Source organism: Peromyscus californicus, unplaced genomic scaffold, assembly GCF_007827085.1.
Source record: "Peromyscus californicus insignis strain IS unplaced genomic scaffold, ASM782708v3 Scaffold_10__1_contigs__length_136768540, whole genome shotgun sequence".
Lineage (NCBI taxonomy): Eukaryota > Metazoa > Chordata > Mammalia > Rodentia > Cricetidae > Peromyscus > Peromyscus californicus.
The window spans coordinates 134120186-134135173 of record NW_026294391.1 but is presented as its reverse complement, the minus strand read 5'-3'; the positions used below and the strand labels follow the sequence as shown (position 1 = coordinate 134135173).

General features: G+C 46.9%; 1 protein-coding gene across 8 annotated transcripts in view; it reads right to left on the bottom strand.

Annotated features, from left to right (window-relative positions):
• Positions 1-5962: 5962 nt before the first annotated feature.
• Positions 5963-14988, bottom strand: part of Atp2b3 (ATPase plasma membrane Ca2+ transporting 3) — a 73294-nt gene continuing 64268 nt past the window's right edge. For 6 of the 8 annotated variants that reach the window (XM_052741675.1, XM_052741616.1, XM_052741606.1 and 3 more), the window contains one exon: positions 5963-9084. In XM_052741675.1, the coding sequence (XP_052597635.1) occupies positions 8764-9084 (321 nt within the window). In that variant the 3' untranslated portion in view covers positions 5963-8763. The remainder of the gene's footprint in view (positions 9085-14988) is intronic. The other 2 variants (XM_052741651.1, XM_052741661.1) reach the window with 1 other exon arrangement.

Genomic DNA, 14988 nt, shown 5'->3' with positions numbered 1-14988 from the left:
TCAGTTCCATGCAGGCTTTCTGGTTGTTGGTTCAGTTTCTGTGAACCCTTATGAGCCCAGGTTAGTTGATTCTCTGAGCCATTCCATGGTGTCCTTGACTTTCTGGCTCCCACATTCCTTCTCCTCCTCCTCTACAGGATTCCAGAACTCTGCCTAATGTTTTGTGGGTCTCTGCATCTGCCTCCATCAGTTGCTGGATGATGCCTCTCTGATGACAATTGGGTCCCTAGGGATTTTTTAAAGCCAGATTTATAGAAAGTATGAATGTGCAGCATAGATGGAATTTTATTTTGTGTAATAAAAATGATGTGAATCAACAGAAGTCTCCATCTTTGTGCTATAGTTCACACTGCCCTTGGAGTTTTTGTGTCAAGACAATGTAGAACAAGAGTCCAGGGGCATTCTACCCTATGGCACCCTTCTGATTGTTATCCTTTCAGAAAGTCTGACTTTGAGTATAGGGGCAACAACAGCCTGCTGTGGGCTCCTTGCACCTCTTGCTGGTCTTGATTGGCATTCAGCACATGGCAGCCCCTTCCCCTCATGTGGTAAGTTGTCACCACTGGAAAGGACTCTGGTGCCTACAGGTATGCATATTGTGTAATATGCTAGCTCTTGCTCATGGAGCTTCAAGCAAGAGTTTCCCAACACTTGGGCCTCACTTGTTCCTGGTGGGCAAAGAGTGCTCACATACTAGGCACAGTTTGGCAAGGATTTCTTGACTTTACAAAGTGCATATGTTATCTATCCCTAGGGTGAGGAAGACAAGAAAATGTTACAGCCTTCCTGGTAAGCTAGTCTCTCCCAGTGGCCTGGCTTCCATATCCTAAAGTTCTCCTGTGAATGCTAATGATAAACTGATTATGGGTTCCCATTTCAGCTGTTCTCACTGTAAACATTTTAAGACAAGCAGTCATGAAACAACATTTACTGAGCCACTGCTGTGTACCAATTCCTTTGTCAGCTGGGGGATATAGCCACACAGCAACTTGACCAAACTTGCCTCACTTCTGGGAGGAAGACCCATGGGGCGGCAGTGAAAGGCACAAAAGAGGAAGAAGGTGGCTCTCCTGGGATAGGCTGGCTTCAATCCCCCATAGGTCCAGTACGTGCCTGGGTCCTGGCTTCCTGAACACACAGGTGGCAGCTTCATTTATCTCTTCACTGAACACCTGCATGGGAATGGGCCCTGGCTAGAGGAAGTTCAGGTCTCAGAATGACAAATGACCAGCACAGAAATTTGATCTGGCAGACATGTGGGACTGGATACTCCTGCACACTTTGTGACTCTGAGTTCTTCTTAATAACTTGCTTGAGTGTCTTGTTCATTACACAGCTGGTCAGATGACCTCTGGATTCTTCTGAATACAAAAGTGGCATCTTGGCACCATATCTGGTGTGGAGAGCATCTCCAAGAGGCATGTGGAAGAGGGCCAGACTTCTAACATTCCTTCTAGGAGGGCTCACAGTGGTGGACCTGACAAAGATCCCCTAGGTCCTCTTGCCACCCATTCTGAGACACCATTGACCTGCTTTGGGAAGTACAGGTCACCCTTCCAAGCAAGCCAGGAAATGGGAGGGAGAAGTGTGCATCCACCTCTGTCAGCTGTTCTGTACCTCTGTCCACTCCTTGTAGGCCTCTGCTCCTTACAGGCTGTTTGAAAGATACTTGCTCTGTCACCCACTCTGCATCTTATACTTCCTCATCTTTTCCTTCTTAGCCTTTAACCTGAATGAACGGTTGTGACACTGTACAAATGGATCTGTCTCTGAGTCCCACTGTCCCAAGAGTGTGCCTTTTCCACTGTACCCACACAGTGTGGCTGACATACCTGGAGGAGACCTGTGGCAGACTCAAGGCCTAGGACAAGGGCTCTGAGCATGGAGTGAGGGCTGAAATCCAGCCTGTCCTTCTGCTGTCTGCTGATTCCAATTGTGTTGCCTGTCCCATTTTTAGCATTGGCTGCCCTGTCTCCTGTGCTAACCATACTTGACCAGACTTTCAAGACAGATGTTCTACTCTTGGCTTCTTTTATCTTCCCCAATGGGCTTTTGAGCCCCCTGCTCCAGGCTTCAACTTCCAACGATGCTCCCTGGGCTCTCACATTTACTTGTTTCTTGGTGTGCTTAGGCAAGAAGCCAGGGCAAGTGCTCTATCACTGAATTACACCTCAGCCCTGTACCCATCTCAGACCTTTGAGCTCATCTGACTTACAAAAAGGTGTTCTCTCAGCTCTCAGAAGACTAGCAGTGGTGGATGATGGGACTGTTCAAACCATAAAGAAGGCCCTATCTGCCCACATCTACTTCAGTTTGCTCCACTCCCCTTCTCAGGGCCTCTGTAGAGCGTAGAATAGGAGAGACAGTAGATAAACCTCACCAGAGGTTAGGATAGGCACCCCCAGAGTGCCCCCATACAGTGCATAGCACCTAGAAACCCGACTATTTCCTTTCCTGATGATTATCAACAGTTCCTCTCTCTCCTTGGGACTCAGTTTCCACTTTGTAGATCGAGCTGGTTGTACCAGATAACCTGACTGTGACTGCTATTTTAGAATTCTCCCATGTGCTGTGTGCCTGCCACGCTGCTCAGGAGTGTCGCTGGCCTTACTTGGTGTTATTTGTGTGCTGCCCTCTGGGCCTATCAGCTCAGTGCTTGTCACTTGGTCCGTGGAACAGTGAGGAGACAGTCTTCTTGTTTCTAGGTATCAGAAAAGTAAAGACATTGTTATACTCTGGGTCTTTTGGATTTTATTTTTTACTTCCTTTTGTCAAGACTTTTGTAAACAAAATGATGTAGGTTAAAGAATTGCAACCTTCCATCTCCTTTATTTTAGGATGAAAAGGTCAGCAATGACAGACCAAGATAAGCTATTCTAGAGTCTGAAGCTTCCAGGATCTTGTGGTGCAGAACATATTTTACAGCATAGTGATAAGTGGCTGAATCTTACTTAGCCCATGAACCCAATGGAATGAGGAGGAGGGCAACCAGGTCCTGGGAATTGCTTGGCTCTTTCTTCCTGACTATGGTGCATTGAGTTTTGTTTCTCAAAAGATCTGTCCATGTCCTCACCCTGAAATCTGTAAGGGTGACCTTATTTAGAAAAGTCTTTTCACATTTGTCATCAAGCTAAGTGGGGCCACTATGGTGGGCTCTGATCCACAAGCTACTATCCTTATAAGTGAAGAGACATAGGCAGATATGCACATGACAAGGCTGCATGAAGACAGGCAGAGGTAGAGGGAAGGGTCTATCAGTCAAGTAATACCTAGATGGATAACATCAGAAAATAAAAGAAAGATCTGGAACACATTCTCAGGGACACATCCTCAGGGAACACATCCTCAGAGGGGGCTTGGCCTTGCTAATGTCTTGATTTTGGACTTTGGGCATCTAGAACTGGGAGAGGATACATTTCTCTTGTGTTTTTTTTTCCCTGTCCAGTGTGAGGAAGTCTGCCAAAACAGCTCCAAGACATACAGACCTTCTCCTAATTCTCCAGGCTGCACTGCTGTGGTGTGTTCTTGCTCCCAGCCATTTGACTAAGGACAAATTCATGCTTTATGGGCAGCATCACGTCTTATCTCTTCATGTGGAGCCAGTTGTGTTGATAGGGAATCTGTCTTGTCTAGACTTCCTTAGTCTTATGACTCAAACTGTGCTGCTTGCCTTTTTGCTGTGGAAGCAGGGTCTTAAGGGATCTTTGGAAACGTGTTACTTCTTTTTGGCTCTTGCCCTGGAAAATTGTCCTCTGGTGCTAACAAATATAAAAGGACATTTTGTGCACCAGATAAATAGAAATACAATGAAGAGAGCCTGAGAGATGGTTCAGTGATTGGGAGAACTTGCTACTCTTCCAGAGGACCAGAGTGAGGTACCCAACTGCCTGTAACTCCAGCTCCAGGAGATCCAATGCCCTCTTCTGGCCTCCACAGACATTGCACATGCGTGCATATACACATAGGCACATCAATAGAAATAAATCCTAAGGAAAATAAAACAAATATCATGAAGAAAAGTTGAGGACAATATGCAGAGTGCTGTGGAGGGGACTCACAGTACTGTGACCATGGTGGTCATTTGTAAGGCCTAACCACAGAACTATCTATGGGGCTCTTCCTGGCCCAAAGAGGGTGCCACAGAGCGTTGACATCTACACGCAGGCATTCAGAGGGATCTGGAGAGGGTAGGAAAGAGGCACTAAGAGTAAATGAATGTGAAATGTTGGGCTTTGTTTTTGTGGCTTTAGGACAAAGAGGAAGTCAATGATCAGAACTCAGGTACATTACTGATGAGGACGTAAAATGCATAGATGCTCTAGAAAAGCAGTCTGATGGGGCCTTAAAAAGTTAAACATGGGCTGATGAGCTGGCTCAGTTGGTAAAGTTCTTGCCTTGCAAGAATGGGGACCTGAGTTTGATCTCCAGAATCCTTGTAAAAAAAAAAAAGCTGGTGCTTAAAATCCCAGTATTAAGAAAGCAGAGACAGAGGGCTCACTGGGGTTTGTTGGTCAGCCAGACTAGCCTAATTGGTGAGCTCTAGGCCAATGAGAGACCCTGTCTCAGAAAACAGGGTGAACAGTACCTGAGGAATGACACTGGAAATTCTCCTTTGGTCTCCACCTTACACACACACACACACACACACACACACACACACACACACACACACACACACAAACACACACACACGTGAGGCCATTCACACCTATACATACATGAACACACATATGCATGCACACATTAAAACAATTACCATCAGATCCAGCAATCTCGTGGCTGGGTATATATCAATTCCCAAAGGAAAACAGGACCTCAAAGAGCAATTTGTGCACCCAGGTTCATAGTAGTATTTGCTGTGGGATGTTCTGTATGGCAAATGTGTTGCTGATTAGTCAATCAATAAAACACTGATTGGCCATTGGCTAGGCAGGAAGTGTAGGCGGGACAAGGAGGAGAAAAAAGCTGGGAAGTGGAAGGCTGAGAGAGAGAGAGGAGACAGTGCCAGCCGCCATGATGAGAAACAGCATGTAAAGATGCCAGTAAGCCACGAGCCATGTGGCAAGGTATAGATTAATGGAGATGGATTAATTTAAGCTGTAAGAACAGTTAGCAAGAAGCCTGCCACGGCCATACAGTTTGTAACCAATATAAGTCTCTGTGTTTACTTGGTCGGGTTTGAGTGGCCGTGGGACTGGCGGGTGTCAGAGATTTGTCCTGACTGTGGGCCAGGCAGGAAAACTCTAGCTACAAGTATTATTCACAATGCCTAAAAGATGGGAGTAGTCCAAGCATTGGTGATTGTGTGGATAAACCTAGCATGTCTGTGCAAGCAATGGAGTATTATCCAGCTTTAAAAAGGAACAGAAGGCTGACATCTACTACAACATGGATGGCCTTTCAGGACATGATGCTCAGTGAAATGAGCCAATTACAAAAGGACAAATACTTCTCTCATCCTACTTCTAGGAGAGGCCTTGTATGAGAATGCTGCAGCCAGATTTGCTGACAGACAATAGAATAGGGGAGGGAGGAGGAGTGGGAAGTTGGTGGGAAATGAAACGAAGTTTAAGTTTGGAAAGGTGAAAAAGTTCTGAAGACAGAATTGCCACAGTTCTCCCATTGACCTATCGAAGGACACGGACCTGGATATTCACAGCAGGCTTTACCTGGTCAAATCAGTTAGTGGGAGGCCCCACAGGTGGGGGACCTCTTGCCTACAGAGCCAGTGTTCCTTCTTGTCATAGAACCCAGCAGGGCAGCAGTCCACAGGGGAGGCCATGCTTGTGGCTTCTCCTACCTTGGCTCAGTGGCATGCAGGTACCTTTGTTCGGTTCCACATGGAAAGTTACCAAATAATAAATCACACATGTGACCCCAGACCAAGATTGTAGGAGCCTTTCACTTTTTTATACACAGAAATTTTGGTCTATTCTTTAAATTAAGAAATTCAACTATAGACTTTAATTTCTTATGCATCTGTGATGTTTCTTATTAAGATATTTTGTTCATTTTTATAACAAGCAGATAAAAATGTAAAACATATTTATGAACTGAACACAGTTGACCAAGCCATTCCATACAGTAAAATGCTTTATAAAGAGAAGCTTCCGGTGAGATAGGTCTCTCGGTCTGAAGACTGTACAAGAACCAGAACAGATGATATCGGTTTCCAGGGCCTTTTCTGAACCCCACAGCTCAGCACAAAGGCAGCCTGGGTATCACACAGTCGACACTGACACCAGGCAACTTTACACAGCAGCATTGAGGGTTGGCTTTTTACTATATAGTGGTCATTTGCTCTATCTGTGTGTCTACAACAGAGGATGACAAGAAGCCCATGAGCATAGCTGGACACAGCTGACCCGCTTCAACTGCAATACTCCACATTTTGATTTCTTGTTGAAGAACACAAAGACCCTCAGCCAGCCAAGTTGCCCTTTTGTTGTGGTGGTTTAAACAAGGACATCAGGGAACAATTTACAAATGGGAAACATTCTCAATATGCCCTTTAGAAAAAAAGGGATGGCTTTAAGTGATCTGTAGCTGGCGTTTTAAAGTGGAGTTTCTCTTGTAACTGAAATTCTTTTGCCCGAGATGTGACTATCCTGTTCAGGGGTGACATGGCATTGGTGTGACCAGTGAGGACAAAGCACATTTCCATTAGACTTTGTGTGGATGCCTGGGAGCTGAGACAAGCTTTCTGTGTGGTGGTGTGGGATGGGAGTGGGGCAAATGCAGCTCCTGAGGGTGCTTGTCCTTACCCTCCATCTCTTAGCTCACATCTGTCTCCTGCCAGAAAACCTCGGGGCCAAGTGACAAGCATGTGTGGGAGTGGAGTGAGATTCTAGACATCTTTCTGCAAAGTGTGACACTCATAAGTTCAGAAGGTGAAGGAACCTCAAGGGCAGGATGCTGCCCATTTCACTGGTGTCATTGTGGGTGTCCAGATTCAGGATCTAGAAGCACAGGGGAGGGTCAGTTTTCCACTAGAAAGAGACTCATCAGCTTGGGCTTCCCTGCAGGGCAGCAGACATTAGACCTCTCTCCTCTGCCTTCTTTCCTCAGGTTATCACTTTTTCTAGGAAAGCAGGCTTGGTCCAGTGGATGCCCACACTGATGGGATAGGTTCCTGGATCCCAGACCTTGCTTTCCTAGCCTCACCTGCCTTGGTGGGCCCAAGTCCTGTAGACCCAGTGCTTAGCCCCCCACAGGCCTAGAAGAGCCACCAGCAAGAGAACAGCAATGACAACAGTAATGAAGGTCATTTTTCCATCAGGCTCTGTTTCTATAGTGTTGCCTTCTGGGTTGTATTTCCCCTGTGGGCAAGAAGACCTGGGTTGGAAGCAAGCTTTGGTGGGTGGCACGCCCATGCCTTGGCAGACATGGAGGTGGTCCAGTGAGTACTCACTGTCATTTGCCAAAGCACAAAGTGAAAGTTTAGAGGAATGACAGAGATGAACCTGGACTGTCCTTGCAGTTGGCATCTTGATTTTGATGACCCCTCTTCCTCAGGTGGCCTTTGTAGCAGTTAGGCCTGGCGTCTGTCTCTGCTCTATCACAGCTGTTCATAAGGTTCTTCATGCTTTCAAACTTGGACAAAGAAAGCCATTAGCCAAAATGAAGGTGTTGGAAACGAAATGGGAGGAAGCCAAAACTAAAACTTGCTTTGCTTCATACTGGGGGGGGGGGGTATTGTCATCAATACTTTGGTATTTTCCTTTTAAATAAAATGCCATTGAAAAGTCTTTTTCCTCTGTAGTCAGAGGTCTCAAAGTGCAAAGGTTCTTGCACAACACACTCCAGACTGCCTCCTCTGGAATCAGCAGGGTCAAGCATGGACATCCTCAGGCCAGGTGCTTGGGGAGGGAAGTACAGCACTGAAAGGATGTTCTTGCAGTCTTGTTCCCTGAAAAGAACCTTGCTACATTCAAAAATGAAACTTCAAAAGGAAAACGCCTGGTGAGAGGAATGGAAATATCATGCCGATAAATAGTTCCTTATTCTTTAAATATGCATTTGCCATATATATATATGTATATGCATATAGACACACATACATATAGACACACGCACACACATGCGGTTTGCAGATGGGTCTAGTGTGCTTTGCAGTAGAAGGTACCTTTGCAGGTGGCTCCCTCCGGTGGCCGGTCTGCACAATGACTGCCTTCTATGTGTGTGTGTGTGTGTGTGTGTGTGTGTGTGTGTGTGTGTGTGTGTGTGTGTGTGTGTGTTATGGTAAAGCTCCAAATAGGCTCAGCTAGCCCCTGCCATGCTGCACAGCCCAAATGGTGAACACATGGTGGAACTAGTGTTTTTTAAAAAAGAAGCATCAGTAGAAAAAAAAAAAAGATGGAAAGTGCATCTTGTCTCATGCTCTCTTTTTTTTTTCTTCACATTGGGTGAAGAACTTCCTCTCCTCCCTTTTCCTTCTTCCTCCTTCCTCCACCTCCTGGGAGCCTAATGAGAAGCCTAGTGGGGCTGTGCCCTTATTGAACGCAATTGGCTTCTTGCAAATACCACATAAGAAAAGTCTTTAGCCTCTTTAGCAGGTTTTCCCTCTTTGGCAGGTGCAAGGTTCCCCTTTCTGTGTGTACATGCACATATGTGTGCATGTGTGACTGTGTGTGTGTGTGTGTGTGTGTGTGTGTGTGAGAGAGAGAGAGAGAGAGAGAGAGAGAGAGAGAGAGAGAGAGAGAGAGACTCTGTGTGTGTGTATGTGTGCATGTATGTATATATGTATGATGACAGAAGTTCTGGTTAGAGGGATGTCTCCATGCTGTGGAGTGGGCTCCCAGGCCTGGAAGAGAATGCTGAAGAGGTAGCTGACTTGGTGACATGCGTGGTCAGGTAGATGCCGCTGTCTATGGCGTTGTTGTTCTGGTTAGGGGGTGAGGGAGGCGGGGCCCTCAGTCGCTCTTCATTTTCATCCACATCTGTGTCATCGATGAGCGGGATGTTGTGGGTGTAGTCATTGATCAGAAACTCGGGCGTTGCCATGAAGTTATGGATGCAGCTCTTGGATTCCGGTTTCTCAAGGCCTTCATAAAGTGAGCTACGGAATGCTTTCACCACCCGGATCTGAAGTGGAGGGGGAGGGACAGACCCCACATAGGAGATGGGAAGGGCAAGGAAGGGAGGAGAAGGGAGAGGTAAGGGGAGGGGAGAGGGGAGAGGAGAAAAGAGGGAGAGGAAAGGAGAGGAGACAGTCAATGGGTAGTTGGTGCTGGAAAGTTGTGCCCACATTAGGGGCTGGCACATTGCGTGATGAATATTCACACACTGGGGGACTTGTAGAGAATGGGGTGGCTTTGCTAGACTGTGGTAAGGGTTTACAGGTCAGGGCCTTGGTATTGAAAACATTCTGACAGGGGTAGATATCCTGGAACAATAGGCTGATGCCTGCTACCTTCCTGGTCCTTACCCTGGGAACAGGAATGGCTTAGGTGACACCTGAGGTCTTTGCTCAATTTGAATTCCAATTTGGTGGAAGACAAATATACTGAGATTCTCCAAAGAGTGTGCCAGTGGCCACTTCTGCACCTGCATCTTAGTTCTTCCTTCAGGGGCACACCACACACTTGAATTCCCACTTCTGAAAACGTCTCAAGCTTCTCTAACATTGTTGTTCCTGTCCTCTTTCATTTTACCAGTCTTGGCCTCCAGGTTAGGGCCGGTGGACTCTTACTGTTAAGAGTCCCTGTTACTCTTCTTCTCTGTCCACATCTCTGTGTAGTGCTGGAAACCATCTAGGAATACGGCAGAGCTCTGGGCCTAAGGGTCCACTGACCCTAACCTGGAGGCCAAGACTGAAAACGGCCACACTTGCATTTGCATGTACCAAGCCTGCTCCTATTCACCTGTATTGATCTACTAGTTATCCTCATGGTCTTCTTATAGCTCAGGGTCATAGCTACATGTGTCTGATTGGGTCTGATTAAAAATTGGTGCCCTCAGCAGCCCTTTGCAATCTACCTTTCTGGCCCTTCTTCTCCAAATCCTCTCCCTCCTCTTCTCCTTATTGAGCTTCTGTTCAGACAGCCCTGTGCTTTGCTACATGCTCCTTGTCCATCCTACTCCTGTCTTCAGTTCACATCAGCATTATATTCTGCAAGGAAGTGCTTCCCACAATGCTCGGACCTCCCCACCACTGTGGCCACATGCTCTGAGCCAAGCTTGCATCCCCTCCAGCCTCCTGCATCTCCTGCAGGACAATGCTTTAGAACTTGCCTGAGAATCAGCCTCTTCCTTCTCTGGCTTTTCCACAGTCACTCACACACTGACTCCAGTTTCATTATTTTTTCAAGCCACAGAACAGCTGCCTCTGTGATGTCTCCCTGGCCCCACATACAGGGCTCCTTCCTGCTTCTAGAACCAGAGGCCAATTAATAGGCCTCTGCTAGATCTCACACAAGCCAGTGCCAGCACTGCTGCCCATATCAACTGGCCCTACTGCAAATACAAAGCCAGTCCTGATGGCCTCCAGGTAGTGTAAAGGACAGTGGAAAGACTGCCAGTTCTCCAGGAGGGTAACTGGGTTCCCCAGCTCTAGTTAGTCTCTCCTTGTGTGAAACATTCTAAGTAATTTCAAGGAGCTAGGATTTAGTTTTCATGGTTTAGGTAACATATCTGTAAACTCTGGCAAAAAAAGTGAATGAACCCTGAACCTCTTCTGGTTTCGTAAATAAAGTGTATTGGTGAGCTGCCATGCCCATTCATTTGAATACTGTCCGTGGCTGCTTTCATGCTACAAGGGCATGGTTGTGCAGTTGCAACAGAGACCTGGCCTGAAAAGCTAAATATGTTTACTTGTTGGTCCTTTATAGGAACAGTTGACAATGAATCATCCGGGCTACAATGAGTTCCTTTCAACCCTCCAGTCAAGATCTTAGGGCTGACAACTCAGCCAGGTCAAGTGCAGTGCTCCTAAATCACTCTAAATGAGGCAAACCTCACAGCCTTTGGAATGGAAAGAAGTAAGCCAAAAGGCTCTAGAAAATTGGGGTTTCCTAAATCCACATCTGAGGTCCAGTTAGGATTTTTTTTCTGTCAGATTGTGGATGGCTATTGGTTCTTCAGGCCACTATTTTCAGACTGGTTGCTTAAATAGGTTTAACATAGGATTTGAAAACCACTGCCAATTTTAATGAGAAGAAAACAATTCACTTTTTGTATCTAATGCCAATGCTGCTTCATTAATTAGGTTTTCTAGGGCAAGACTGGAATGTTGGTGCTGGGAAAAACACCTAACTCTAGCTATCAGCCATACCATTATGTCACAAAAAAGAGAATGAGTTACACATTGTTGCCCTCGACTCTGGGAGAATCAGTTAAGTCTTCCAACAATGCCCAGGTGACTGGCCACAACATTCTCCTCAATTGGACCTCATATGGTCAGGCCAGACACCTGTTCAAACCTATCCATGGGTCTCAACTGTACCTGGCTCAGCTCCAAAGTCTTTCCCTGAAGAGAGAAGCCCTGGCCACAAGACAACCCTCATATGCTGTCATTGCCTCTTGCAGCCACTGCTGCTCTGGTCTGTTCCTTTTGCTTCCTCCTTCTGCCAGATCCAGGGACAGAGTTCCCAATGTACCAACCCCTGGGAATCACATGCATGCCATGTGTGAATGAGTGCTGTGCCTCTTGTTCAGAGGGCCACCCACTCCACTGTTCTGAGTCATCTTGAGGGTAACATCTGAGAGTGAGTCAGCTTTTTCTCCAGCTTCTTTCTTCCCTGCATTGAAATCTGTGGCTAGAACAAACTGGTTTGCTGTTGATCTTATGATTGGGGTATTTTCAACCACCCAAAGGCTGTAGGGCACAGGCACCCCCTGGGAGGCTGATCTCAATCAGCAAAGCAGCAACTGCCCGGAAGAGTGGCCTGTTCTGGAAGGCAGGACTTGTGCCAGGTGCCTGAACTTCTCTCCAAGACCCTGGAATTATTCCTTCTTTCAGACCTGACTGGAGTTTGGTGTTTCTGGCCAAGCTGCAGCCAAGGCTGAGCTGAGCCCATGCCATGCCCCAGCTCACAGCCTCCTGCTTGGGTTTCTCAGTGTGCTATGCTCAAAGCTCCTCCACCTCCACTCTTCCCCAGGGCCTTCAGCACCCTCAAGGCCCATCAGACCACCTAGATGTCATCAATGCTTTGAGTATCACATCCATCCAGACCCCCTTTTTACATCTCACTCCTACTGCTCCCAGGTGTCTCTGTTGGAGGCCCACTGGAACTCTCACTCTCCCATCCTCACCAGCTCCTAGCCCATCCTCTCTATACACTTCACTGTCAGCTTGTCCAATGGGACCAACCCCTAAACATCTCACCAGTGTTCCTCTCCTCCTCCACTATAGCCTCCATGTTCTGCTTGAAAGCTGATGTTCTTGTTTGCCTTGGGCCTCCATCCTGCCTTTGTTCCTGACACACAGCTTCTGACTAAGCTTCTGATGACCCTATGGTGACCTGCAATGTCCCATGTCCAGATGATGTTTCCAGGCTTTTTGGTCACTGAGTCAGACCCTGTCACTTCCCTACCTGACTATGAATATTCTTGTAAGTGATGGAAGTAGCCTGGGTGCTGACTGGGGGTAAGAAATCATTGAACTTTAATTTACAGCCCATTTACCTGTAGGATAAAAGGATTTTTTGTGTGATTGTTTGTTTGTTTGAGACAGGGTTTCACCATACAGACCAGGCTGGTTTCAAATTCCAGATCCCTTGTTTCAGCACTGCCCCCTTACCCAGTGCTGCAATGACAGGCATGCACCACAAGATCCAGTTCTGCAGGATAATTTTACATAAAAGATGTCTTTAGGAAAGATAAATCACACATGCATCACCATTTACTTGTTCGCCACCCCAGTTCCACAGTCCCATTCAACTGTTGCTTCACTTCAGCAACCCATCATGGCTAGTGTCCCAAGAAGACTTTTGATACTTTATTTTTTGCAATGCAGTCCCTAACCAAGCAAAGTACTTGATGCTCCCTCAACCTCCCCAGAAGTCCTTCCTAGCCACTTTCCCCTTGACCCTTCCCTAATATTCAGGGGCTGCTGCCTACCAATAGTCTCCATTGCACCTGTCTTCCATTTGCTCTCTCAGCTCCAGATGTGGGTGTCTGAGTCATATCTCATTCCCTTACATATCCTCAGTTCTCAACAATCCACCATTCCCTCTCTTCAAATGACATCCAGAATCTTCCACTTCACACACACCCATCACCACCACTGCCGCGACACCAGGTTCAAGCTTACTGCTGCAGGGACATTTTTTAAATAGTCTCCCTGCTACCTTTATGTTACCTCACAGTCTGTCCTCCACATGGCAGCTGGTTAATCCTTTCCAATGCAAGGAAATTACTAGCTTCATTTCCCACAGAAGAAGACCCATGGCCCCAACCAAGAGCCTGCCTTGGGCTTTCTCATTTCATCTCTTTTACTAGCTCTAGCCCCGACATGTTCCTTTCACAGGGCATTGTCTGTCTGTTCTACCACAAAGAGTCAGTGGCTCAGAGGCCTCAGTAATCCTCAGGACCCCCTCCTCACCTTTTCAGTAAGCTCTACCCTGTTCCTCCCAGCACCCAGTCAGTAACAATAGTTATTTTCTCTTCTGTCTCCTCTCAGTGGAAGCTAACCATTCCCTGAAAGATAGGACTTTTTCTGTAGGGTTCAATGGTGGCCCCAACATCCAGTGAGCTGCTCATACTCAGCAGACAGTGACTGGGTATAAACTATCTGGTCTAGCCTTGCTTCTGTCTCCTATGGTAGTGTCATCCCTCCAAAGTTCTCTACCCACTTGGCTGTGGTCAGCTAGCTGAAACCGTCTGGAACAACTAAAGCTCCCAAACCCAATACCTGCTGGGCTCTGACCTAAACCCTAAATCCAACATAGCTTCTCCCACATCCACTATAGCTGCCCTTTTTCTTTCCATACCAAACTCAGAGAGTCTGTCCTGAGTAACCTGGAACCTAGAATAGCACCCCTAATGCTTTGAATGGTCCCTTCACTTCTCCTAGGAGGCCTATGACCATCTACAGTCACTCCCTTTGCTGATCACCAATTCCTGCCCAGAGGAGACTCACAATGTCTCCTCTCTGTGTGGCCCAGACAGCAGGGCATGCAGAATAAAGGCTGCTAACTTGGCACAGGACTGGTGGATATGCTGCAGACCAAGCCCCAGTTCATAAGCTGTAGTAGGAAGGAATCGAGGATGCTCTAAAGGATGGGAGCTTCAAGCCCTCTCGGGTTACACATGTTCTTGCCTAAACTTTCAAGTGTGTGTGTGTGTGTGTGTGTGTGTGTGTGTGTGTGTGTGTGTGTGTGTGTGTCTGTCTGTCTGTCTGTCTGTCTGTCTGTGTCTGGAGTTTCCATGTGGAGGGTAGGCTGTGGGTGGAAGGTAGAACAAGAGTGTAAAAGCTGGGAACTAAGTGAGAGATATGAGGGAAGGTTCATCCCAGTAACAAGAATGAAAAAAATAAAATAAAATGAGAAAAAAAAGCAAAGGCTCCTGAATCACAATGGCGAAAGCAACAGTAGAAAATGCCTGCTACCTTCTCTCCTCTTCTTTCCAATTCCTTGGCCAGAGAGAAAGTCAACCTGGCCACTGCTACCAGAGGTCCCCCAGGAGGTTTGCCCATGCTCTCTGCTCAGTTTCAGCTGCTAAGGCTCATGGAACTCACATACTTCTGTCTGACTCCTTCTTCAACTTTCCATTGCTCTTTACAACCACTAGTCCAGAACCTTCTTGAGAAAAGGGACCTTTCAGGTGCCTTGGCATTCTAGTCCAGTAAGTGTGAAACTGAGGAGAAGCTGGCTAGTTTTTTAAGTTGCTTCAACTGCCTTTGTAAGTTACTTTAACTGTCTTGCCCTAACTGCTCAGGACATGGAAAGTAGACTGGCTCCTGACAGCAGCAGCCTGACCCAAGCATTTCTTGTAGCCAAGGCCAGCTGTGGTAGTGGAATGGAGTAGGGGTGGGCAGGGAAGGTTGGG